This window comes from Cyanistes caeruleus, chromosome 6 (assembly GCF_971803275.1).
Source record: "Cyanistes caeruleus chromosome 6, bCyaCae1.hap1.1, whole genome shotgun sequence".
Taxonomy (NCBI): Eukaryota; Metazoa; Chordata; class Aves; order Passeriformes; family Paridae; genus Cyanistes; species Cyanistes caeruleus.
This window is the reverse complement of record NC_141706.1, coordinates 30031401-30057502: the sequence shown is the minus strand read 5'-3', so window position 1 is coordinate 30057502 and position 26102 is coordinate 30031401. Positions and strand designations below refer to the sequence as shown.

At 43.9% G+C, this 26102-nt stretch overlaps 2 protein-coding genes across 27 annotated transcripts in view; both read right to left on the bottom strand.

Moving 5' to 3' along the window:
* CKAP5 (cytoskeleton associated protein 5) overlaps positions 1-3005 on the bottom strand; it is a 53475-nt gene extending 50470 nt beyond the window's left edge. For 15 of the 26 annotated variants that reach the window (XM_086893533.1, XM_086893537.1, XM_086893553.1 and 12 more), the window contains exon 1: positions 2692-2997. The gene's annotated coding sequence lies outside the window, so the exon portion shown is untranslated. Of the gene's footprint in view, positions 1-305; positions 363-2691 lie in introns of all 26 variants that reach the window. The other 11 variants (XM_086893534.1, XM_086893539.1, XM_086893542.1 and 8 more) reach the window with 5 other exon arrangements.
* Positions 3006-4372: 1367 nt separating this feature from the next.
* LRP4 (LDL receptor related protein 4) overlaps positions 4373-26102 on the bottom strand; it is an 84472-nt gene continuing 62742 nt past the window's right edge. Inside the window, exons 15-38 of the mRNA XM_086895153.1 lie at positions 25496-25672; positions 24813-24935; positions 23894-24102; positions 23204-23285; positions 22476-22581; positions 21464-21665; positions 20827-21016; positions 20445-20576; positions 19661-19801; positions 18883-18969; positions 18513-18684; positions 18270-18432; positions 17802-18027; positions 16138-16441; positions 15631-15849; positions 15188-15322; positions 14834-14942; positions 14422-14566; positions 13777-13890; positions 13350-13473; positions 10800-10867; positions 10123-10210; positions 9460-9601; positions 4373-7716 (exon numbers count right to left, since the gene is read on the bottom strand). Coding sequence (XP_086751279.1) covers positions 7381-7716; positions 9460-9601; positions 10123-10210; positions 10800-10867; positions 13350-13473; positions 13777-13890; positions 14422-14566; positions 14834-14942; positions 15188-15322; positions 15631-15849; positions 16138-16441; positions 17802-18027; positions 18270-18432; positions 18513-18684; positions 18883-18969; positions 19661-19801; positions 20445-20576; positions 20827-21016; positions 21464-21665; positions 22476-22581; positions 23204-23285; positions 23894-24102; positions 24813-24935; positions 25496-25672 — 3794 coding nt within the window. The 3' untranslated portion in view covers positions 4373-7380. The remainder of the gene's footprint in view (positions 7717-9459; positions 9602-10122; positions 10211-10799; positions 10868-13349; positions 13474-13776; positions 13891-14421; positions 14567-14833; positions 14943-15187; positions 15323-15630; positions 15850-16137; positions 16442-17801; positions 18028-18269; positions 18433-18512; positions 18685-18882; positions 18970-19660; positions 19802-20444; positions 20577-20826; positions 21017-21463; positions 21666-22475; positions 22582-23203; positions 23286-23893; positions 24103-24812; positions 24936-25495; positions 25673-26102) is intronic.

The following is a 26102-nucleotide window of genomic DNA, read 5'->3' as shown; positions in this document are numbered from 1 at the left end:
AAACTCCACCCATATAACATGAACCACTGGGAACAGTCTACAACAAAGCATCAGCAAAGCAAAACCATATTAGTCCTGGACTATGCTGTTTTGAACCAACTACTCTGCTACATTTGCTCCGATGCAAATGGCTTTAATGCCATCCTACTCTGGCAGAGACCTGACAAAGAATTTACATTAAATAGTTCACAAATTAACAATAAAAGTTTATACATTTCTTTTACAAACCATATAAGGACAGCTGATGGTAGCATGGAACAGAAGAGAGGTAGGAATGGGAAAAAGGAAACCAGATAAACACTGACCTTAATTAAAGGTTTGCAAGCATTTACATCTCTCAAGTGTCCTTCCAGTCATGCATCCTACACAACAAAATTCTCCAGATTAGATAATTAAGACAGTTACTTCTACTCCACAAAACATTCAGAGCAGTTTCTAATTGGATGTACTGTTCAAGATGTGCGTAAGTGATGTATAAGAAGGGACAAACAGAATTGCTGCCTTTGCAGATGACAACTGGGTAGCAAAAAACAAATATAAGAAAGGACTGACTGAAGGAGCATACAACATGTCAAATACTTTTCAGCTGTAAATTTATCACCAAACACACATAGTCAAACAATTTATAACATTACACTGAAATTCATGTTTTCTGCATTGACTATTCAATAGAAACAAGATCTTTCTGTTTTAGCAGACACTGGTATGAGAGCACAGACCCACTGTGGCAGACCATGTTTTCAGAGGCAGAGGCCCAGCTTACATAACTGGCCCATACAAGAGGAAGGATGAGAGCCAGCATGAAAGTTAAGTCTGACAAAATACAAGTTGTAAGTATACAAGAACCAGGAATCATATTCCATTACCATGCATTCCCTTTTTCATATCAGAATATCAAGGGAGAAACCTTCCATCAATACAGATCTAAAGCAGTCTAAATAACTCCCATACTTCTAAAATTCAAATTTCTTTTTGTCAAGTTGTCACATAATTTTTCCTATAGCAGTTCCCCTAGTTAATGTACTCAAAATTGTGTTTTTGAGAATTACTTTCAATACATCTGCAACCATTTTTTCAGAAACAGTCTATTTTACCTGAAGGCCATTTGCCACTGATTCTGCTTTGATATATCACTCTCTCAATGTTGCTTAAAAGGCATAGCCCTATCACAATTCTTGAAGTAGAAAAAAACCCAAGTGATGAATCTCTAAGTTCAGTATGAGAGGAAGCTACCAAAACAGCAAAGTTTAAAGAAAGGCTAAGCCTTTTCTTGCCAATGCAAGAAAACCAAATTAAATTCTAAGCTTTGCAAAATAACTGATCTTATGTTGGACACCAAAGAGTCAAAACTATCCAGGCAATTTGCACTCAATCATTCCACCTTCTGAGGTGAAGCTTTCTCAAAGTTTTAGTAACAGACCTTTACGAGCAGACTTTTAGAATACTCCAGTATTCAAGACTCCATGCATTCTGAACTAAGCAGCTTTACAGTTTCAGACTAATTGTTTCACTGAAAGCCTATAGTAACACTTTCTTTGATACACAAGTAATATATTAGGAAGGGCTCCCATTGCTGGTAGCTCAACATCCTGACAACTACTGATCCCCTTCCACCTGCACAAGGCAACTTGAACTGCACTGCAGTTCAGCAAAAATCAAATACTAAAATCAGCAAAAAGTAAAAACCTCAGAACAGTCAGATAGATGACACACAACAAACACAAATCAGTTAGAAAACTGTAGCACATATGACTTATTTTTTCTTAGAACAGAATCCTAGTTTCCTTAAGGCACACAGAAGTATTCCTCAGCCCCTGTCTTTTGACCTGTAAACTTCGGGTCTCCCACTGACAGGGCCAGATTCAGAAGGAAAACCCTCATGTACACCATCCTGAAAACCACTGCCTTTGGAACAGGACTGATTCAGAAACAAAACTAAATGAAATGCGGGAAATGTGTCTGTGCAGAAATACGGGACACTTCTACCGAGCCCTTTCTCGTATATGCTAGAGAGGATTCAACAGGAAGCATCTCCTGGTGAGGGGCTCAGGCAATCTTAAACATTTGTACCCAACAACAGAGCTACAGAAATAAGAGATGAACTCGCACCTATGGTTTTAAGACTAAAATCAACCCAGATAACTTTGTTTTTAGGGCATTCTAGAGGGGAGAACCGATCCTGCACGCAGCCTCAGGGGACAGAAGGCGCCCGGTCCGCCTTTCCCTTAAGGGGTGCTTAGCTCTACCGCCAGCCCCCGGCTCCACTCTCCCGGCCGCCTCCCACGGAAGGCCCCCACCAGCAGCCCCAGGTCCACAACGGACGGAGGCGACCGTAGTGAAGCCGCCGAGCCCGCGGCTCCCACAGGCCCCATCGCCCCTCAGCGGGCGGCCTGAGCGAGCTGCACCTGCACAGCGCGGCGCGGTACAGGCCGCGGCCTCTCGCCGCTACCAGCCGCAATCTTCACGCCGCCGGGCTCTGCGGGCCGATGCCGGCGCAGCCCACGGGCCCGGGCCTTTCCCGTGGGAAGATGTCGCGCGGCTGGGACTGCGCCTCCACACGGGCCCCGGGAGTAACGGGGAGGCTCGGGCCTGGCGGCGGAGGAAGGCCTAGCCACTCTCCCACGGGCGCGGGCAGCGGACGAGAAAGGAATTGGGGCCCACCGGGAAAGGGACAAGGACAGCGGGTCTCACCTGGGCCCGGCGGGTCGGGCTGGTGACGGTCCGGCGGCTGCTCGGCGGGGTTTGAAATCACCAGCACCGCCCGCACCCCTCAGTGTCCGCCGCGGCCATTGGTCGCTGCCGGCCCCGCCCGCGCTCGAGCCCGCGCCCCTTATTGGCCCGTTTGAATCCGGCAGCCGCAGCGCGTGCTCCACGCGCGCTCCCGAGACGGCGGCGGTGCCGCGGGGCCTTCGGCGGCACCGGCCCGGCCCGGGCGCGCCCCGCTCGGAAACCACCGAAACGTGCCCGTCCGCTCCCTCGGCCGCCGCCGTGTCCCCTGGGAGCGTGCAGGAGGGGGCTACCGGGCCCTCTGCGGCCGGAGCAGCGCCTGACGACAGGCGCTGATCCTAAGGCAGCCGGGTCAGGGTGCAGGACCCTTTGGCAAAGGGCTAAAACACCTCGGAGCTGATGGATTCGGCTTTGAGGAAGAGCCTACTAGAGAGAAGAGGGCCTTCTCTTTCCTACGGTCAGTGAGTTTGCAAAGCAGCAATTCAAGAAAGGACTGAGAGGGGACCTCATCAATGTCTATCAGTATCTGAGGGAGGTGTCAGAGGATGGAGCCAGGTTCTGGTCGGTGGTGCAAGCAACAAGAGGAAACGGGTAGAAACGGATGCACAGGAAATTCCACATTAATAGGGATTTCTTTACTGTGTACCGTGCACTGGAAGATGGCCCAGAGAAGTTGTGGAGTCTCCCTCAATGGGGATCACAGGATCTGTCCGGATACAGCCCTGTGCCATGTGCTCTGGGGTTACCCTGCTTGATCAGGGAGATTGGCTCAGATGGCTCACAGTGTCCTTTCCACCCTGACCTATTCTCTGAACTGTTTTTGGAGCAGAGTGTGTTTTCCCTCCATTGTTTCTTCACTTCAAAAAAAACTGAAGAAAAAAAAAATTATCAGAATAGAAGGCAAGGGACAGCAAGGTGCAATGCACTCAAGTCCAATTTATCTTAACACTATTCTCTCCCCACCATGCCATGTAAACACCATTTTTTTGAAAGTAAGGCAGTTTTTTCATGACCTGGCTGAAATAGCTTCTGCATTATTCTTCAATTGTGAAATGAGCAGAAATACATTTGTTTTAAATATTTTAGGTGGTTCTTTCGTCAGAAAGGGACAGAATGTGTTACAAGATTGGCACCAGTACTGCAGTGTTAGGTATTAGTGGATGTTTCATTCATTACTCAAGCCTTTTGTACTATTTAAACTCTTGGTTATCAAAAAAGGCAACAGAAGCTTGAACTAAACCTCCTACAGAAATAAAAAGCAGCTCTTCCTCAGAGCTTTATTTTCCACTCAGAAGAGGCTTGAGATTTCTACAGTCCTAATACATGCCAAAATGAAGAGCCTCTTCTGCTGCTACCATGTTAAAGTGGGGGGAAAAAAGCCATGTGCCCATGTGAGGCAGAGGGAGAGGTAATACATGTGTGAAGGAATCTGCAAAAGTGAGTATAGATATTGGGCCCTTGATTCAAAATCATAGGGGTACAGTGTGTACTACTGTTTCAGGTTTCTAAGAACCCAAATATGTTCCTACCTTCTTCCTCCTCTCAAATGAAGCAAAGTTGAGGGTGTCTGAAGAGGTTTGGGACTCCCTCATTCAGAGGAGAGTCCAAACAGCATGCATGATTCACAACCAAAAGCCAGGCAGAGTGGTTAAGAAAAGCTAAATTTATATTAAATTATCATCGACCCCTAAAATATTGAACACAGTGGTTAAATAACTCCAGAAAATCCAATGTATCCAGTGAGTAACGTTAAAACCATTACACAGGAACACACGGAAATCACTGACGTTAGCTCGGGACAGACAGGAGAGAGGTTTGCTTTTTACATAGTAAATCAGTGCTCAAGAGATCATCCTCCAGTAGCCTTTCTACATTCTTAACATCCTAAGTGCAATGAGGGTCTTCTCTTCCCCAGAATGGGGAACCATGATGCATCCCCAAGGCAGCATCTCACTGGGGCTGTCTCTAGGAAAAAGACACAAATTTCTGCCCACCTCACTGGTAGAGGAGGCTGTTTGACATTTTATTGATCCTTTTCACCATCATCATTTGAGGAAGGGAGCAGAGAGCAGTTATGAATGGCTGTTAGGCTGGAGTGCGCAGGGTCTCTCCTAAAGCAGCAGAGAATATTGATCAAGGTGGAGATCACAAACACCATGAGCTGTTGAAAAGACTGTCTGTTTTTTTCCTTTCCATTCCACACTTGAGACTTGGACAGCAGTTACTCTGACAGGCTGATTTAATCTTAAGTGACAGGTCTGGGCAGATGTTTCCCTTCACCCCTGTCCCACCTCAGGATTTTGGTGCATGGTCACATAAGCTATGGGGAAAAAAAAACTACAACCCATTCCAAAACCCAAAGAAACCCTGCTCTCCTACAAGTCAGAGCCTTCCTCCCCAATCTCCCCACTCCCAGCCCTGATGCCCCTGCCCCTACATATGGTTTCTGCTCAAATTGATTGTTCTGCCTATGCTTGAGTCCTCTGATGTTGTCCGTGCATGAAGTGGCTTAGATGGGCAGGGTCCATGTCAATGATATGCACTCCTTTCTCAGTTCCCAGTCGAGTCCACACCTCAATCCAAAAGTGCCTCTGCCCAACAAAATCAATGCTTCCAAGGCTGGAGTCAAATAAATAATTAAATAAAAATCTAATTTAAAAAAATAAAAATAAATCCCTCTGGGAGTAGAGAAGAGTCCCACATTAAGACAGGGAAATCCAAGCCTTAGCTCCAGTTAATTTTCCACAGGAATATACACCAGTCAGCCCAATGGTGCAGTTAGGGACAGAGTCTCAAGCCACCTAGCCAGGTTGAAGCTGCAACCTTCCCCTGTCTACAAAGATATCTCTGCTGTGAAAACTACAGGCAAACCACTGGCAACTGTTGTGTTTTACAGGGGTAGCAGGCCTGTTAGTACATAAACAAAGTTCGAGCAGAGTAGGATGATTCTCCTTTTTAATCAGCTGGAAAAAATACTGCATGGGAGATGTACCCTCCCCCTACCTCTGAACCATACCCCAGTGTATGTTTTGCTCTCTTTATACCACGGGTGGGAATGTACTTGACCTCTTTCCAGGCGATAAAAGAGGTTACAAAGATTTCAGTGAGAAATTCTTTGTGATTGTTGATTTCAATGAGAAATTCTTCACTGGGAAGTTCTGCTTCCAAGAATCTGGCTTAATGCTTAATATTTTACCATGTGATTTGAGGGGTTAATATAAATTTCACTTCTGAAGAAGTGTCAAGAAATATTTTCTCTTTTTTTTTTTGAACAAACAGATGACAAGAGAATATGAAGAGGTGGCAATAGTCCTTGGGAGCATGCAAGACCCAACTCCAAATGCTGCTGGGTTTTGGCTGCAAGGGTAGGATGACATTCCCTAGAGGGTAAGAGTCTTGGAGGTCAGAGAACAACTGAAGCTCATGCAGCTGATGGGAAAAATTATTTGGAAAGGAGAGCTATTTAGTGGTAACAGAAGAACTTAAAGTGCAATTCTATCTGATAAACAACTACTTCAAATGGCTCTTGCAGCTCCCTGATTATTGTCTCTCATTCTAGGTCAAATGGGTGCAGCCTAGTAATAAAGCAGTTCCTAACTGTCAGCACTGAGCATTCTCCTGGGAAAGACTCGACCTAGGAATTCTCTTTTCCCTTATTATGGTAATCCAAGGTCCTAAAGGCCAAAATAATTGGGACCTTGCAGAACTGGGACTTGTGGGGACTTAGCAAATTTTCTTTTTCTTTTTTTATATATCAGTTATGCAAAGATCAGTAAAATTTAGGTCTTGCTGAGATCCATTTCCTCCCATTAGCTCTGTAGAGCTACGTAAAATACCAGTCTCTTCTTGTCTCAAGTCCAGCACTCACACTCCGGAACAGTTCCTAAAGGGCCATTTGCTGACTCTTGTTTTTGTAGAGTAGAAACATGTTTTAACAGGAAAGGGGAGAACAGGAGCAGCGTCCACTGCCAGCAACAGACACAGTGCTCCAATCTGAGCATTCCTTAAAGTTTTTAGTAGCAGATATGAAAGTAAGCAGTGATGTTCTCACGAAGTGAGTCTTGGCAACTATGGTTACCCTCTTTACGCCTTTACAAGGTGACCTGATGCTGTGTCAGTGTCCTCTTGAGCCCCAAAGTATATCCCATCTCTACCAAGACCTCTCTTACATCAGAGACCCCTCAACACAAAGCCTCAAAGAGTGCTGCTAGTGCTGGAATGACTAGGGGTACTTCTGTGACCAGGAGCCAGCAATGAGGCAGCTCTGCTCTCTTCATGGGCATTGACTGTGAGCTGGATGGCACAGGACTTGCAGGTTGCCAGGGAACAGAGACTCCGAACCAGATTCAGGCCAGACAAGTCACTGCAAAAGTTAATGTGGCAGCTTCCAGGAAAAGGGAACATATAAATAAACCACAGACAGTGAAAATGAGTCAAAAGGGTCTCTGGGTTCCAATCAACCCACCCATCCTCCTTCTCCAACCACAACAACACAGCTGCCCAAGCTCCATGCTGAAAGGCAGTCCCAGTCTCAGGCCCCTTGCAAGAGAGGCTGGTCTCTGTGCCCTTCCTTGCAAGGCAGGCAGAGTCCTGTCTTTTTTGTGCAGAGCAGAGGGTAGGGAAGGTACGACTGTTTCCAAAGTCACATGTACTTTAGACCTCGCTCTCTGTGGAGGGCTTGCGTTGGTGTTTCCAGCCTGTGTCTGGGAGTGAGCCTCGCCGCTCAGGAGTGGCTGCTGCTGTGTTAACACTGCTGCATTCAGACTGTTCTTCCTGTAGCAGCTGCTCAGTTTCGGTGTCATCCAGTGAGCCAGAACTAGCCTGGATAGAGACCGTATCTGTCTTCATGCAGACGTGGTCCCGGAGGATCCCTCCGCGGGAGCTCCGAATCTGCTTCAGGTCATCCCATTCGGAATCATCACTGGATAACAGGCATATTCCCTCCACAATCTTGATCTTCTCCTTAGTGTAGCTGTGGTCAGGCCCAGTCTAGGGAGAAGGCAGATGAATGAAAAAAATACATCTATGGAAAAACATAGCAAAGAGCAATGCAGAGCTGGAATGAAGACAGTGAAGCAGACAAAAAGCTGGACCACCATGTAAACAGCTACTGGCTTTAACTGCCACAATGACAGAACCCATTTTAAGCATCCTTTAGTTTTTTACCACCCCCAGGTGAGTCCTCCCTGCAAGGGCTTTCATTCCAAACTCCATGATTCTTCATTTGTGGAAGGGGAATGAGGATGAGGCTGCTCTTCTCACTCAACTATACATATTCCCTGACAGAAGAGAGTAAGAACACTGAGCCTAAAAAGGAAGCAAAAAAACCCCACCAAAGAAAATGGGAAGCAGAAAACATCATGGTAAAAGTAGGCAGGAGATCAATTCTAGGTTTGAAAATCTTTACATCTGAGTCATTCTAGATTCACCTCTCAGCAAAGCACAGCTGGAATACCACTGTTGAGTCCAAGTCTCACAGCGACACAGGGTAAGGAGATTATAGGGAAACAATGAAAATGATCAGAGGCTAAAAGGCCCACACTGAGATTAAAGTAGTGAAATCTAACTCAGCTCACTGACAAATAAGGAGCATCTGATCTATCCCTGAGGAGAAAGTGAAGGGGGTGGGGAAATATACATCTGGGTATATCAAGGAACATTGGAATTAACAGAGAAGTGGAAAGGATTTAGGTTCCCAGATAAATAATCCTGTCTTATCCTTAATAGATAAGGCTAAAATGGCTTGAAGGTTCAGGGAATCTATTGGGTACCTTTGAAAAACAGTAAGGGAAAACTCTTCCCTGCATAAGTCTGTGATACCTGCTAGAGGAACTAAGTGATCTAACAGATAATCATAAATAGTCCTAACAGAAATTGCCTTTTTTAAAATATTACTGGCTATGAGTAGCCAAAGCCCAGACCAAAGAATCTGCCACAGAAAATTACTTATACGTTCCTGACAGACAGTAGAGCTACTGTAAGGACATAAAAGCTGGGGGGAGAAACCAAGAAAGAGCAATTAGTACGGACAGCACTTGAGCCACACAACAGAGCTTGAGTGAGAGAGGCAGGATCAAACACACAGAGTAGTGATACCTGATGTGAGGATGTGGACGGAAATCAGAAGAGGGAAGATGAGAAGCTATCTGAGTGATAAGAAAGCTTCTGAGGAGAAAAGAGAGGAGAAACTAAGCACTGCAAGATATCATATTAAACTCTCTCCATCATGTGGCACAAAGTACACACCTCTGAAGGGCCTCTAAAATACTCTGTTTAGTAAGGGTTTTATTTTTTTCCCTTATCCAATCCCCTCCAGACCATGCACAGCCAGGAGCCACATTCTTGTTACCAAACCCCTTCTGGCTGCCTGCTCCCCTGGTGACTGTCCAAAGCAACCTTAGTGCAGCATCATTAACTGGGACTTGTATCCAAGGAAGACAATTCCAATTGGCTCATGTACTTTCAAGGGCCAACACCCAATGCATATGAAATACAAGACACTGTGGGAGTGGGTAAGAAGCAGAGAATTAAAGACAGGTCAAATTCACTACAGCTCACTGGGGAAGAAGTGCTGCTGGCTGATCTCCATAGCACTCTGAACACTTCACTGAAGCTGTCCTCCTACATCCTAGAAGTAAATGCTTGTAAGTTGCAATCTTTCTACACAGTGAGGACTGTAATACTCAACAGCAGCTTGAGCTGGGCTCCCATGTCCTTAGAAGCAGCTCTTACCTCTTTCTTGTAGCACAACTGGTTGTACATGGTTGGTTTGGGAATTGATTCAATCTTCACTTCCTGGGTAGATGTCCGATATGAAGGATTACTGTAGGTTAGGTTCCCCAAGCCAGGGTCCGTAAACTTGGACTTATTATGCCTAAAGGGAGAGAGATGTCAGAAAAGTCATGGGAACCTACTTCCAGGAACCAAATTCCTGAGTGCTCAGTGAGTGGATGGCTCCAGCCAGCTCCACTGTCCCTCAAAGAGAAAATCCTGGCTTCACCTGGCTTGTCAGCTACAAGTCCACTTACTAGTCACCAGTACATCAAGGCACTGCCATGTAACCACAAAAGCTACTATGGCAGTAAATGGTGAAGAAAGCACACAAGCTCACACATTTACTGAGATGTGAATTATCTCACATCCCTGTCTATAACCCCTAAGCTCTCTGCAGAAAATTTAGCCAATAAGGTTTCAAATAGTAGAACTGCATGACCAACACTAGAGGCACAGGGCTCAAACCTTGCAAATAAAATTATCAAGCACTCCCTCCTTCCAATGGAGGAAAATAAGGACTGTAAATGACAATAAAAAAAGATTTAGTCCTTTCAGGGACTTTCTTCTCCTATAAACCAAGAGTTTACAATTGGCCAGGAGAGGGAAAAAAAGATCACTTACCTATATATAATTAAAGCAGCAATAAGCAGCAAAATAAACAAGATGCTGAGAAGACCTCCAATAATGTAGCTGACATGCAGTCCTTCTCCTGAAAGTGAATACCAAGGATAATTTATGCACTCATTTTATATTTCACTGGATAATACTGACCTTGGTGCAATGCCTCATGCTGGGGTTTTACCCATACAGAAGTATGTAAACTAAAATGTCAACACATTAAGGTTTAGCAGAGGGTTTTGTTCGGCTTCATATGAAACAAACATACGGTAAACTTTCCTCCCACCCAGGCCCTGGCAAACTAAGGAGCATCAAAATCTTTGTAATGGGGTTTTAATGGAGGAGTTAAACCTCTTTGCTGACAGGTTATTCCTGCAGTGGGAAGCAATTACCACAGTCAACCACCTTCAACTACACAAAAAAGAGACAGTGAAAAAGAGTATTATTAATGGGAAAAGTCCAAATGATGAGGTATAGGATGAAAGAAAACAGAACTATTCTTCAGACCAAAGAGTCATTAGAAAAAGTCCCCATCTAGGTTAATGAATGTCTATAGAGGCATTTGAGTAATTCAAGTCCGAGTTCCAGAAATTTCAGTTTCAGACATTACGGACTGGAATGCCCTGAGCACATCTGTAGGAACAACCCTGGTGGAGAAGAGTTAAAGAAAAGCAACTCACCCATGGTGGCCAACACTGCCTCACTGGCACGAGTACACAAGCCTTGCCTAGCATCTTTGTCAGAACAGCTGAATGACAGAAGGACAGTTATTTACTGAAAGTAGAATCAACAGTATCAATAGTATCAAAAAACAGGATGGAATGGGCTAGCACTGATATCCCTTCCCTTTCCAGCTAAAAAACACAGGTCTTCTCCAGTATTCTGCATCCAGAGAAGGGAAAACCACATACATATATATAGGGGGTGTGCATGGATATATCAATTATCAGTCTGCAGTATCTTTGTATCAGATTCATTCTAATTTTGCCTCTCAGGTACACAGGTGTACTCATATCTTTCAGGAAACAAATTGCAGCATCAGTGCTGAAGCAAAAATCAAAATGTCTCAGAGGCAGCACTAAGACATTTCTGTTCAGTAAGTCATACTCAGCAAAGTGCAAGTTTTGCTCTGTATATAAATCAACCACACACTATAGAGCCACTCTTTTGCTGAGCTGCTGTCGTGGTTTTAAAGCACTAGTTAAGAAATCACTAGAAAACTTTCTCCTTTCTTGCTGTGAGATATGGATTAGGAGAAGGGCGAAACAGGCTTAAAACTTAAAAGGAATAAAGAAAGTTTATTAACAAAACTACAAGGATAAGAAACTAGAATAAAACTTCCAGAAACTCTTTTTCCCCACCACCCAACCATTCCCTTGTCTAATTGACAACATAGAGACAAAATTTGGTGATTAAAGCAGTCCCAACTATATAGTAGCTTTTTCATCAGTCTCTGTAGAGAAAAAAGAAGTTCTCTTTTGTCATTCTATGGAGAGTTTTTCACAAGAAAACCGTTTTCTCATGGTTTTCTATTTTTCTGATGCTAGCCACCCAGAAAACTCTCTGTAGAGAAAAAAGAAGTTCTCTTTTGTCATTCTATGGAGAGTTTTTCACAAGAAAACCGTTTTCTCATGGTTTTCTATTTTTCTGATGCTAGCCACCCAGAAAACTCTGCCATCAGTCCTCTCCTCTCATTTCACACTACTCTGAGGTGTGTTCATGGGCTATGAATTCAAGGGGTGTCATTTTAAGGATGAGTTATTAAAAGGCAAAGGTTCTATTATTTATCTCTGTGATCATTTCTGGGAACAGAACTTTTTTCTTTTCTTCTTAGGGGCTAAAAGTCTTCAGCAACTCTCACTTCTCTGATTCTGTTCCACCATTTCATAGGATCACAACTACTTCATTATTTGCTCAGCTTCATCAATCAATTACCTTTGCTCAGATCTACATTTTGAAATACTTAATTCCCCCTGAAATACTCATGAATTAAAGGAGCTGTTTTTTTTCAGAACATTATTGTCCATCTCCGTAGCTTTAACTAAAGAATATTTCAGCTTATTAAGGCATCTCCTTATTCTCTTCCCATCTGAGGTTTAATTCCTTTCTTCACTGGCTTTGATTGTTTATGTTGGTTCTTTATCTGTTGATCACTCTCTCTCTTCTCTCTCTGGAAAAAGGATTAAATCTGCAAGTCTCATCTGGGTAGTGAAAAGGTTAAAATCTGGCTCAAGCCGCAGCAGGTATTCATGGAGTCAGATTTCAGCTCAGCAGCACCTAGAACCAGGGACCCCCTGGGAAAAGCTTCAGCCACCCCAGAGGCTTCCCTGAGGCTGCAGCAGAGCCCAGCCCTGGCCTGGGGGACCCCCACAGGCTCCATCCCCTGCCCGGGAGTCTCGGCAGGCCCAGCCCAGCCCAGCTCAGCCCCTGCCCGGGCCACATGGTCTGGGCAGGGGACAGGAGCCAGCTGGAGTTCTGTTACCTTTCAAAACTGGAAACCAAGAGAGCAAGAAAAGTCCTGGGCTTAGGTTTAAAAGAGTGTTGGTCACAGGTTGATCTCACTTTTCAATGGTCAAAACTACTGTCAATTCTCAGAAATGGCCAGTTATTGGCCAGGAAAAAAACTCCCATCAGCCTCCAGCAGCTTAGGTGTTTCTTACTTTTTTTTTTTCCTTAAATGTCAATCTATCACAGCTGTATAAATAGCAGGCTGTAGGAAATTAGCAGAAAAGAGTCTATTAACTACCTGCATAACTTAAATGTTAGAGCCGCAAAGATTCTATTCTGCCTCAAGCTAGCTATCCGCTTGCCATGGCAGAACTATTTCCTCAGCTGTGTGGGTATAGCCTGAGATGTTTCAGTGAATTGAAGCAACAGACTCCTCTGCCCTCTTCTCAGAAATAGGTTCTCAAAATTAGGAAATTCAAAAATCAATCAAATTAATGACACATGGGTTAAAGGTGGATTTTAACACATCAGCGCAGTCAGCCTACACACACATTTCAACAAAACAGAAAGAATCTGCAGCTGTTTCTTGCCATTTCAACAATGTTCTGCACCTTTGTCATAATAGTTTCACACATTAAGAAAGTGAAATCTGGAGCTGGAATTTCCTCTTTTGGCTAGGAATAGGTATATTTGGATGACAGCAACCAGAGGCGGCTTGTATGTGGCACCTTGCAAAAGCTGGGACTTTCACACCCCAATTCCATGAGAACAAGAACACTTACTTTCCTTCCACTGTTTCCAGAGATGTGAAAGGTTTGGTTGTTGAAGAACCTAGTCTGCCAGGCGGTGTTTGACTTCTCTCACTTACACTGGTTGGTTCTGGACCAGGGGGCACCACACCAGGAACTGGAACAACAGAGGAAAATAAGCAGGACTCCAGCTTTGTGGGACAGATGAACAAGTCTGATAGGCCATTTCCAAAACTCTCTATAGCTTATATGAGCAGCCTTCCCATCTCAAACCCAGTCTGTCAACAGAAAGGACAGAAGAAAGCTCTATTGCTCACAACCACTGGCCTTAGTTCCAATATTCAACTCTGCATAAGCTGTATACACTGGAGAGCCTCAGCTGCTCTGGTTGCCACTGCATAAGCAGTAGCAGTGGCACACCTTTGAAAACTACTACCCAAGTGACACTCAATAAACTCACTTGTAGAACAGGGCCGCCCATCTGGTTCATCCGGACACGCACAGACAAAGTCAGAAGCTCTGGCAAAGCAGAGGTGAGTGCAGCCTCCATTGTTCACTCCACAAGCATTACTACCTGGAAGGAGCAAACAATTTTCTGAATATGTTACACCTGAACAAAAAGGGGCTCAGAGCAAGAACCTTCTTTCCTGCTCAGCCAGAAATACTTCTTAGAAATCTGGTAAGTTATTATGATTTTGGCATATGCCCGTCATCTGACTGCTAAGCAAGTGATGACAATAGCCAGACACTGAATTGGATTAGGGCAGTCTTGAAAGGAATGTACTGGAAATCTTTAGACAGAAGCCCACACAACACAGTTGCAGAGATAAAAATAATAAAAATCTCACATTCTTCTGCTTCAACACAATGTTGGGTAAACAACAAGAAAGTGACATTTGTTATCAAAGCTTTAACAGAACACCATTAAGATGTACCTGACTAAAAAGTCACAGGCAGACAAGGAATGTGGTAAAAGGAAGATGTGTGAATAGTTTGAACATAAAAAAGGAAGTCATTGTTACTTGACATCCACAACAGTGCAGTAGTTCCAGAGTTCTTTTGGTCTACACTTAGCATTTGCCTGAATCAAGGTCCTTCTATTTACCTGTCTGTCTCTGAGGAGAAACCACAATGATATCCATCAATCCCTCAACGTTGGCTAGAACAGTCTCTTTGTTCCGCCCAGAGTATTTGTCCACTCTCTGAATAGATTTTGTCTGCCAGTCAGTCCAGTATATCCATCTGTCCTGCTGCTCAGGGAGACAGCAAAGAAAAATCACAGCCATTATTAGCATGTTTAGTCATGTAGACACAGGATAATCATAAAAAACACATCCCAGTGGCAGAAGGCCCAAAACAAAGGCCTTTTCAAACCCTTACCCTCTTACTGTAAAGACGACTGTCTACACCTACTAGTACAATTTCCTCAGATTGTAACACTTCCCTGTTTCCAAACTCCACAGTACAAACTCATCAACACACCAGGGAGAATGGTGGCAGCAGGAAAATCATCTCACCTGTGTCAGAGCAAAGGGATGTGACACCTGGCTGACCAACACTTGCCGTAGCTTCCCATTGAGGTCACAACTCTCTATGCGATCAAGGTGTGCATCTACCCAGTATATCCTGAAGGCACAGGGAAAGAGGTGAGCTTCCATTGAAACAACTTCTCTTTACTTTCTAGTCATTTAGTGGCCAAGGTCATAGAATCATAAGATGGATCAGGAAATAAAAACTAAAGAAGAAAGCCCCAAAACACCCCAAAACCAAACCCAAACCCACAGTACTATTCCAATAAATGAAGCTAAGAGGGCTAAAAAATTCATTACATCCCTTAACCCTATGCAAGTGTAGCAAAATCTTTCACTGACCTCCTGGTGTCATAATCCAAAGTCAATCCATTGGGCCATCCTAGGTCGGTGTTAATCAGGATTTTACGTTCAGAGCCATCCAAGTTTGCTCGTTCAATTTTAGCAATGTGACCCCAATCTGTCCAGAAGAGATACCTAACGAGATAAAAGGCAAGTGTAAGAAGAAAAGACCATTTCATTTGGCCTAATGAAGGTTTTAGTTATGAATGAAACGGCAAGATTCTTCAGGTTCAAAAAGACAGTTAGTCTGTAACCTGCTTATCACAGCACCTACCCAACCTTCAAATTCACTGTTTGCTTGACTACTACAAGTAACTCAGAGTCAACCCCTTGCTAGTACCTGCAGATTCACATGGCACATCTCTTCTTCCTCCTCCAACCTCCTCTTCAAGCCTGCCTCTGTGCAGCCCTTCCCCATGCCCCATCAATAACCCCATACCTACCCTTTCTTGGGAAAAACAGCAATGGCTCGAGGCTCATCCAGGCTGTTATTTATCAGCACTTTCCTGGAGCTTCCATCCAGTCTAGACACTTCGATGGTATTGCGTCCTGTGTCTGTCCAGTAGAGGTTCCTGGCAACCCAGTCCACTGCCAGGCCATCTGTAGTCTTCAAACCCTGACCAATAACTGTTTCCATGTTGCTGCCATTCAGATCAGCCCGCCTGGACAGAAATCAATGACAAATGGCAGTGAGGAACAGGTAGCTGCTGAAACCTGGGTCTCCATTAATCACAGGGCAACTGCATAGTACTACCTCCCTAATACTTTCTCCCCCAGTCTCCAGCAGGTTAAACACACCTTCAGTGTGAGTCCACTGACACACATGATGGTGTGTACCAAAGACAAGGTGTAAGTAGTGGTGTAGTGCTCAGCCTCCCCAGTTTACTGTCACACTCTGCACAAGTCACTGGGTGACCTGGGCACTGGCCAAGCATTTGACTGGAACCTACCTGATAACATCAAGAAATACATCTGTATAGTAAATCTTGCCATCCACACTATCATAGTCCAGAGAAATGACATTGTTCAGCTCAGGGACAGGTATGTGCACATCTGTGTGGTCACTGGTGTCCAGTGAGATGCGACGAATGGAAGCACGGCTAGAGAAAAGTAGGTAGGTCTCTGGGGAAGAGTCGCATGTCTGCTCATCTCTCTTCAGCTGAATGCCAGTGGGGCAGGCACAGGAGAAACCAGTGGGGTGAGGCAAGCAAAGGTGGGAGCAGCCACCATTACGAACTCCACATTTATTGAAGCCTTTAGAAACAGGGAAAGCATAGTTTTAGGATCCCATAGACCAAAGCTTTATTTTAAAGGCTACATACATGCACAACTTGCAAGCAGCTGAGTTCATCCTTACCATCCCAGCCTTGCTGGGAATCTACAGCCCTTTGTACAGAGACACTCTCCCTCCTCTCTGAGATTCCAAGGTAGCTATGGGCATGATTGGCAAGGAGAACAGAAGGGTCCAGAAGAAGAGGGATTGTTAGAAGAAAAATCTTAACCTGCACTCCTTGTTAATCATAGTTTTCCTCATGGAAAAAGAAACAGCCCAATGTTCACAGATTTATGCAACTGCAGTTTAACTTTATTACTGCTGCAAATGGTAATGCTGACAGAAAGATCCAACCCTGTGGGGAAATAGTGTGACAATGCACCAGAGGCCAGGCTGACAAAGAAGCTTCTGTTTCAACTTAGCCGCACACAGTGGCAAGTAAACAAAGGCATCAGAGAAGCCTGCTGGAAGAGCCTGACATATTAGGGTCATAAAATTTTTTTTTAATTGTAAAGAATCCAGCATACATTTATTAGGAAGGAACAAGCCCAGGAGACAGGTGTAAGGAGTAGTAAGAAGACAATGCAGATATGATGGTTAGACTTTTGGTCAGCTTTAAGTTATATTGCCAAGTTACACGGTCAAGTGATGTTCTGGCATTAGTAACCACAGGAAAAGTAGCACAGTTTTCTGTAGAAGTATGTATTGGGGAAATTCTACCAAAATAAAGCTACAGCAAGAAGGCAAGATGGGGTGTTATAGGATACCCAAAGAGTAACAAAGAATTGACTGTGGCACAGAATAGTTGGACAACATGATATATTAAGAGCAACTAAAGCAGCAGAGATTTTGCAGAGCAAAGAGGCAGACAAGAAGATGAACCCTGCAATGACTAAGAAATAATATTAGAGCTTGAAATAGTATTTCAGCAACTGGTTTAAGAAGAATTAGAGTCTTTTAGAGTTAATAAAGGGAAATTGTCCAATGTCAGTACAGTCTGATGAAGCCTAGTAAGGCACGACATGTTCAGTTCTCCTAAGAAAGTGGCTCTGCTGTGTGTGAATGAGGTTGTCAGTGCAATCCAATGAAGGAAATGGGACAAAGAGGTCAAAAAGCATGCAGTAATCAACACTAGACTTACAGAGCTGGGTAAATGGGGAGATGTGCAAAAATAGTTAAAGAGGGAAGAAGTGATGCCTTAAAAGAAGGCATCAGAAGAAAAGCTTATTTTTGAGAAGTCACTCTATCATTCCTGCTTCATACCAAAGGACTCTTTCCAATGTCAGCTCTGAAGGACTCTCCTCACCACCACCAACATCCACCAACTGGGAAGCAACTTACCCACGGGCCGTGCCCTGTCAACAGCTTGAATATCCATGAGGCCAGGCAGGTTTGCCCTCACCAAGATGACATTAGCACCAGTGTCCTTGTCTGCCCTATGAATGCTGCGAGTTTGCCAGTCAGTCCAGTAGATGTAAGAGTCCAGCAAAGTGAGGCCATAGGGATGTTGCACAGGAGACAGCAGGGTGCGGCGGTTTGCGCCATTGAGATCCGCAGCCTCGATCCGCTGCAGGAACAAGTAGAACGTCACCCCATACTCAAAATACTTCTCCTCTTGCTAGCACTTACTGTAGCAAGTGGGAAACAGTCATGGTGAGTGATGTTATTCACGACCCTCCCTCCATAGCCCATCCTCTCAGAAAAGCTTACATTCCCCTTGCTCTTTCAACAACTTGCTCAAGAGCTTCAAAGCAGCCTCCAGGCTACCAAATGCCCAATGACAGACAACACTGAAGAACAGAATCAGACCTCAGTGTGTGCATCAGCCCAGAGCAGCTGGGACCCAGCCTTATCCACTGCCAGTCCATTAGGCCAGCCCAAGTTGTTGCTGATCAACACCACACGTCCAGAGCCATCCATCCCAGAGCGTTCTAGCTTGGCATTCTCACCCCAGTCTGTCCAGTACATATACCTGGGGAAAAGTCAGCAAGTATTATGGAAAAGGAGATCAGAAGTCCTGTGTAACTACTAGACAATCTTGACAACACTAACCCCATTTCATGGTATAAAGCTATTGCCCGAGGGCTGTCCAGGTTCTGCCAGATCAAGACTTTCCTCATGGAGCCATCGAGATTGCCCACTTCAATCCGGTTTGTTCCTGTATCTGTCCAATATATCTTCCTGCCGATAGCATCCACAGCCAGCCCATCTGTAGTCAACAGACCTGAGAAAAACATTTTGGTCACTGCTTATTCTCCCAATTTAGTCAGGAACTTCTAGTATTTCTCTTGTCCGTCTTGTAGGCAACTGATTTAGGCTTTGCTTGCCCTTCCATCAAAAATGTATTCCACCAGTGTATCACAGAATCTCTCTTTTCATACTGCATAGAAGCAAGAGGCTCTCAGATCAAAATCTCCCTCACCTGTAGTGATGATGTCCTCAAATTGTGAGCCATCAAGGGCAGCACGACTGATTTTCCGCAATGTGCTGTCTGACCAGTAAACCTTTCCTGGGTTGAAGAAGAAAGAGAAACTTGAAAATGCCCAGAACAAAGCCCAACCAAACCCCAACAACCAAACAGCAAAATCCTTAAAATGCAGATCCAGGTCTCTGACTATCTGCTACACCATTCAAAATTGATCTGATGGTACAGGAATAGTAACAGCACAAGATTATTAAGCTAGAGTGATAAAACAGTGCAAATTTTCTTGTTCTAACTCTCCCCAAAATATGTAGGACCTTTACACAAGGTCTGACCTTCACAAAGGGACAGAGAACACTTAATACCATAAGCTAGAAGTAGAGTTCTACATTCAACTTCTCAAAATGAGATCATCTACCTATCTTACAGTGCAACACTTTACATCTAGCACAGCATCAGATGTTTATTATAAATGAACAAGCACAGTCTCAGCTCTACTGTTGTAAAAGATCTCAGCAAGAGGAACTTTCTTAAATCCAAAATGCACAGGAACTCCACACAATATTGCAGGCAGTATAGTTTGGGTTCTCTGCTTTCCTGTAAGGATATTCCTTTCCTCACTGGAAATAAATTATTTGCAGCACATACAAGGAAAATAAAAACCTACTCAAATTCACAGCCCACAGTAAGATCTATGCCTGGATCTTTACTCAGACATTTAGACAGAAAGCTATTTGTTGCCTTTTAAACACAGTCAAATACAGTAAGAAGTTCAGACCTTCATGAGGATCCACTCCAATTGCAATGGTGTTCTTCATGGTGACATTGACTGAGACAACAACATCTGCAAAGTAAGGGATATCCAGAGAGACCATCCGAATGTCAGTCCTTCTGGCAAAGATCAGAAAGCTGGTCATTCCTGCAGAGTGGACAATGGACAGATATTAGTGAGGAACAAGTTCAGTCAACGGTAGGCATCACTTATCAAATATTCTAGAGGTTACATCCACTTCAGTGGAAAAGGGAAGGTGTTTCAAGACAGATCTTGGCTTATGGACAGCCTGTGTACAAAAGCATCACTTTATTGAGCATCACTTAATGCTGTTTTACATTGAAGTTGGAAAGCATTACACTCAAAGAATAGTTACTTCTGCAAATATGTGTGGGAAATGGAAATTAGGAGTCACTTTTTCCTGCTACGGAGGAAAAGTGGATGTACCATGGCCTGAAGCCAAGTGCCTTCCACCGTCGTCAAGGGTCAAGGGTCCACAGGAGGAGCATACACAGACCTATTAAAGAATATATCGCCTTGTAGTTTAGGAATTCACCTCAATATTAGGGCAAAAGTATGGGAAAAAATGTGACATTTGGTTTACTTGTCCAACATAGTTTCAAGAAAAATGTCTCCATCAATCCATTTATCAGTAAGTTTCTTCATAACAATTCCCACTCAAATTGAAGGCATAAAGCAGGTAAGCACATAAAAGTGAAATTTTTTTTCTTTAACAAGGCAAAGGCAAAATGTAGCTCTGATACAAAACTGCAATGAGGATTCTACTCACCAGGGGAGCAGGTCTTGCCATCAGATTGCAGATTGATCCCTGTAGGGCAAGTACAGCTGTAACCTTTTGGAAGAGGTGCCAAAAGGCACAGGTGACTGCAGCCTCCATTGTTAACTTCACAAGCTGTATGCACTATGGAAAAGAGGATGTGAAATCTATAAGCCACTAGCACTGGCACAAAAAAGGGATGCAGCAGCTAGAGAAATACATTCTAGAATGCCCTCAAATACCAAGTCAAGAGTTAATTCTCATGCTCTCATAATCCACACAGACACTTAAGACAATGAGGGCTGACAGGTCAGCTCCTTGTGGAAAAGAAGTGCCACACAGCAGAGCCTGAGCAACCTCTCAGCTCAGTGGGGCTTGGGCGTGAGCTCTGTACCTGATGGCCTGTGCCGGTGGAAAACGTGAATATCCATAAGATTCTCCAGATTGTCCTGCAGTGTTTCCCGAGACTGCCCAGTCCTCCTATCTGCGCTCTGGATGCTTTTGGCCTGCCAGTCTGTCCAGTAGAGTCTCTCACCATAAAGAGTAAGTCCAAAGGGGTGAGGCAGATTGTTCCCAATCAGCACCTGCTCAGATTACCCCCATCACCCCAAGATAAATATTATATATAAATATTATATAAAATATTATATTATATATAAATAGAATATAGATATTACATTTACATATATATTATATAGAAAATATTTATATATATATTTACTTTATATATATATATATATATATTATATATATATATTAGTGACTATGAAGTCACTAAGGAGAAGAGGTTTCTCTTGTCCCCTCTCAACATCAGATCATACAATCACAGCAAAAGGAGAATGATGAGGCAACCTTAGCCCTCAAATTTCCCTCTCACACAGTTTCAAACTGAAAGGGAGTTCTTTTCTCCCAGTGAAAGCCGCTTTGTACTTTGATTTGTAGATTTCCCTTTCCATCAGAAAAAGAGGCAGGAGCCATCATCGCTGTGTGCTCAGGCTCCCAGACCTGCTCCTCAAAGATGGTTTCCTTACCTTCCTGTGGCTTCCATCCAGACTGGCATACTCAATGGTCTTCATGCCTGCATCTGCCCAGTACAAGCGCTGTGATTCATAGTCAATGGCCAAGCCATTGGGCCAGGTCAGGTTGGAGGAAATGATCACCAAGCGGTTTGAGGCATCCATCCCAGCACGTTCAATTTTTGGGTTAGCTCCCCAGTCAGTCCAGTACATGAACCTAAAAAGAAGCCCAGACAGAAGTGAATGCCCACACTTGTTCACTGCCAGAGAAGCAAGGGAGTCTGGTGCCTTCAGGACATAGCAGGAAGAAGCATTAAAGTATTACTGTAATCATGTCCAGCCTTGGGTTCTTGTAATGTACCTAAGATGATACTCAAATTTGTATACCTTCTACTGCCCATGGGCTGGCCTAATTACAGTGTGTAGGAAAAAAATCAAGAAAATAGGTCAAGGCCTAAAAATTAACTGATTATTCACCAATATACACCACTAGCCCTTTACACTCTTGCTGCATTTGTCTTCCAGTAACCTACTCAAGGAAAGAATGGCACTCTGATTCAAGGCATTCAACACTTCTAAAGCAATGGCTGACAAGCTTTTCCCTATCCACCCTATCCCCACCTCCACAAGGTCTGAGGACATCCTTCTGACTGAAAGTCTAGTTGATAAGCAGGAAATACAAACTCAACATACATGTGGAACAGAGAAATAAAAAACATCTAGATGGCCCCATTCTCCATATTTTTGTACTACATCTTTAGTTATTACATCCCCAGAATAAACAAATGAAAACACCAGCCAGCTTCTGCAAGCTCCACAGCACAACAGGCAATTACCTCTGCTTATCTTGCTCCATTAGCATCTAAAATCACATCTCTAGTTTCAGTCATTAGCAGGTTGTAGAACAATGGCACCAGTGAGACAGAAAATTGTACAAAACCAAAGAACCAGAAAGTCTTTAGATATGCAAGAAAGTCTTTAGACATGCAAGAATTGTTATGTCATCCCAGAAGAAAGAATCTCTTACCCTCCAACAGGGTCCACCACAATATCTCTAGGTCTGTCTAGGTTCTCCCAAATTAGAACAGTTCTCATGGTCCCATCTGTATTGGAGACTTCTATCCGATCTGTTCCTACAAAAGTTGAGAGAGAAAATAACAGAGATAGATCTGGAATTGCAAGAGCTAAGGCAAGAACCTCCATACAACAATGTATTCTTCCCCTATAGCCATCTGTGTTCTTAGCTGGAAGACAGATAAGAAATCAGGCTTCAAGTGTCACCTTCCATCCTCTCCAATCACCTCTGTGACTGTCAGAGATGCAGAATCCTGTATATAATCCACCTCTTACCTAAGCCCCCATGCCATGAAAGAACAGCTAGAAAAGAATAATCTTCCTCACATCTCTCTCAACTATGACTCCAGCAGGGAACATGCTCCAAGTATTACCTGCTGCACCCCAAGATACACTGTTGGAAGATACATAAGCATGCACAATCACAAGCTCTGCAGGAAGACAACAGTAGTGACAAATATTTTTACAGAATTAGTACTGGGGATACTGCAAAGAGAATTAAACTAAAGATTGTGCCTCAATTCACACTCAGTTAGAAACACATGACATGAAACTCCATCTTTTTGCTACACACAAATAAGACAAATTTGGAATGAAACAGACAGAACTACTGAGTGGATTTCCAGTTTTCATGACTAATGAGGAAGACAGAAGTCTATGTAAAGCGGGGGATCCCAGTACCTGCATCAGTCCAGTATAATTTGTTGGTGACCCAGTCAATTGCAAGTCCAGCTGGGCTTTCCAGGCTGGTGTCCACCACAACCTAAATTAAAACAAAAAGAAAAATTCCTTAGTTACATTAGACCTTAGGGAGAAAGCACTTATCCAATGCATTACCCATTCACAAACAATGTTAACTTTCAAAAGGCAAAAGCCTGAGCACAGCAATGCCACACAATAGAGAGCATTAAGGACTGAGAAGTCCAAATAAGGCTTTAATTTCAAGAAACATCTACTTTTTTGTGCCTGTTCAAACTGCAAATCCAAACTTTGAACTCTGTTTGATTTATAGTACCATCAGCCTAGGAGTGTGTTTAAAAAGCATTTCCAAAGAGCATGACTCTTGCTCCAAATGTAGAACATAACAGAGGATTTAGTACTTTTTCCTTTCATATTCTAGGGCTACAACAAAGGAATTGACCACAGCCCACAAATCACCATGTTTCATGTCTCCATTCAAGGTTCTTCATACACCCAGTTTTTTATGAAGTGTCCAATGATCTCATTAGTTTGCCAGAACTAGGCAAACTAATGAACAAAAGATCCACCATGAACTGCAGTGTCTTAAAAAGCCAGTGTATCCCAGTGGCTTCAAATCTGACGCTCAAGGAGTCTCCTGGCCAGATGACCTCCACACACAGTGAACACTACCTCCTGGTTTGATCCATCCCATTTTGCTCGGCTGATTGAGTCAGTGCTAACATCTGTCCAGTAGACATAGTCATCCTTTGAGTCCCAATCTAGAGCCACAGCACTGCGAACATCAGCAAGGGGGATGACATCATCTGACAGGTCGTCTGTGTCAAAGCTGATCCGACGGATGTCCATCCTTCGGGCAAAAAGCAGGAACTTGTCAAGACCTGATCAAAGGTCGAAAGGTCTTCTTTTAATTTCTCTAAGTTCAACAATACAGTGATAGACAGACAATTCCCTGCTATATCCACAACCTTAACCACCTACATCATTTCTCACTAGCAGGTCTTTGGTCTTTTTTTTTACTGGAAGCAAAATATCACTGGGAGAGAATGGGCAAGGGGGATCAGAGTGGTTGTGAGCTCTCTCTTGGGGTGTAACCTATGCTGAGGGAACAAGAGCAAACATATTCTTCAAAGGATGGCATAGACATCCCTCCAAATCAAATAGGTATTTAAAAATAGCTCTTGAGAATCTGGGAGATAGTTGATCTAATTCCTTCACATAGTTGCAAACTAAGAGAAATGTGGCAATGATGAGGACTGAATTTTTTGTTCATCACTGACAAAGCCATTATGGGAATTTCAGGGAGACAATCAGCTCTGCCAGGTAGCATGGTGCTAATAGCAGTCCTGAAATAAGAACCAAAGGTGGAATTTGTCTGCATCCCCACCCATGAAGCCTAGTGAGGGCAGTGAGACTACACAATATGGGAATGCATCAAAAACGTGAAGCATCCTCTGGCAGGACCCTTAATGTTTCTAACTCAGTCTATCCAGCTGCATTTCCTCGGAAACAAATGCTGCTCATGCTTAGTCCCACTGCCAGCCCTCTGCCACCCACTGAACATCTGAGCACGTGGTCCCACCTCACTTACTCTGGGCACAGGCATAGCTGCTGGTCTTGCGGAAGCCCGTGGGGCAGGCACAGGTGTAATCCTTGCTGCTTGGCAGGCAGAGGTGAGTGCAGCCTCCATTGTTGTCCCCACAACGGTTTCTCCCTGCTCAAGTAGCCAAAGACAAAAGCAACCACATAAAGCAAAGAGTAAAGAAATGAGGAAAAACACAAGTTGAGGTGTCAAGACCACATGGATTTAACTTTCCAACCCAGAACTTAACTGAAAATAAGGAAACATATAAACTAAAGCACTAACTCCGTTTTTAGGGCTCAATTTTAAAATGAACATTTAAGTCAATCCATTTCAAGAGCAGATAATGGTAACTGAAGAGGAGTAAGGGAGGTGCCAATCATTACAATGCCCACTTATGATTTTTCCCCGTCCCAAAACATCTCTTGTGTAAACAAACCCCAAGTATTTCCTACTGAAAGGCCTCCACCCCTCGATGTCAGCAGGGGGAGCTGCAGTAACACCCAACTCCGAGGTACCGGGCCAGCAACCTCAACACGAGGGCGGTAGAGCAAGTTGTGCCTCGGCCGCGGGCACAGGCGGGGTTGTGTCCCTCATGCTGGGCTCAGGCTGTCATCTCCCGGCTTTACAGGGAGTGGGTGGTTCCAGATCTTCTACTGGCTCAAGTGAGCCTCTACCCGCTCTGCAGTTACCTGCTGGCTGACGCTGAGGATGCAGCGTGTGGATGTCCATAGGGAAGTGGAGTTTGTTGCGGATGATCTCCTGGTTCTTGCCTGTGAATTTGTTGGCACTGTTGATGCTCTTGGTGTGCCAGTCTGTCCAGTACAGACTATCCTCAAACACTGTGATAGCAAATGGGTGTGGGAGCCCTGTAATAGACATTCAGTAAAGAATATAATCACATCTAACATGACTCAGGCTAGCAGGGAGACAAGGAAATGCTCTTTCCACTGCCCCTTAGGCTTCACCACACTCAACCTGCTCAAATATGCTTTTACACTAATTTAACACACAATTTCTCACTGCTATCCTATAATCATAGAATATTAGAGGGATGGAATGGACCTTAAAGATCATCTAGTTCCAATACCCCCACCATAGGCAGGGACACCTCCCACTAGACCAGGTTGCTCAAGGCCTTATCCAACCTAGCTTTGAACAGTGCCAGGGCTGGGGCATTCACAACCTGCCTGAGCAACCTGTTCCACCACTTCACCACCCTTACAGTAAAAAATTTCTTCCTAATACCTAATCTGAATTTCCCCTCTTTTCATCTGTATCCAGTACTCCTTGTCCTAA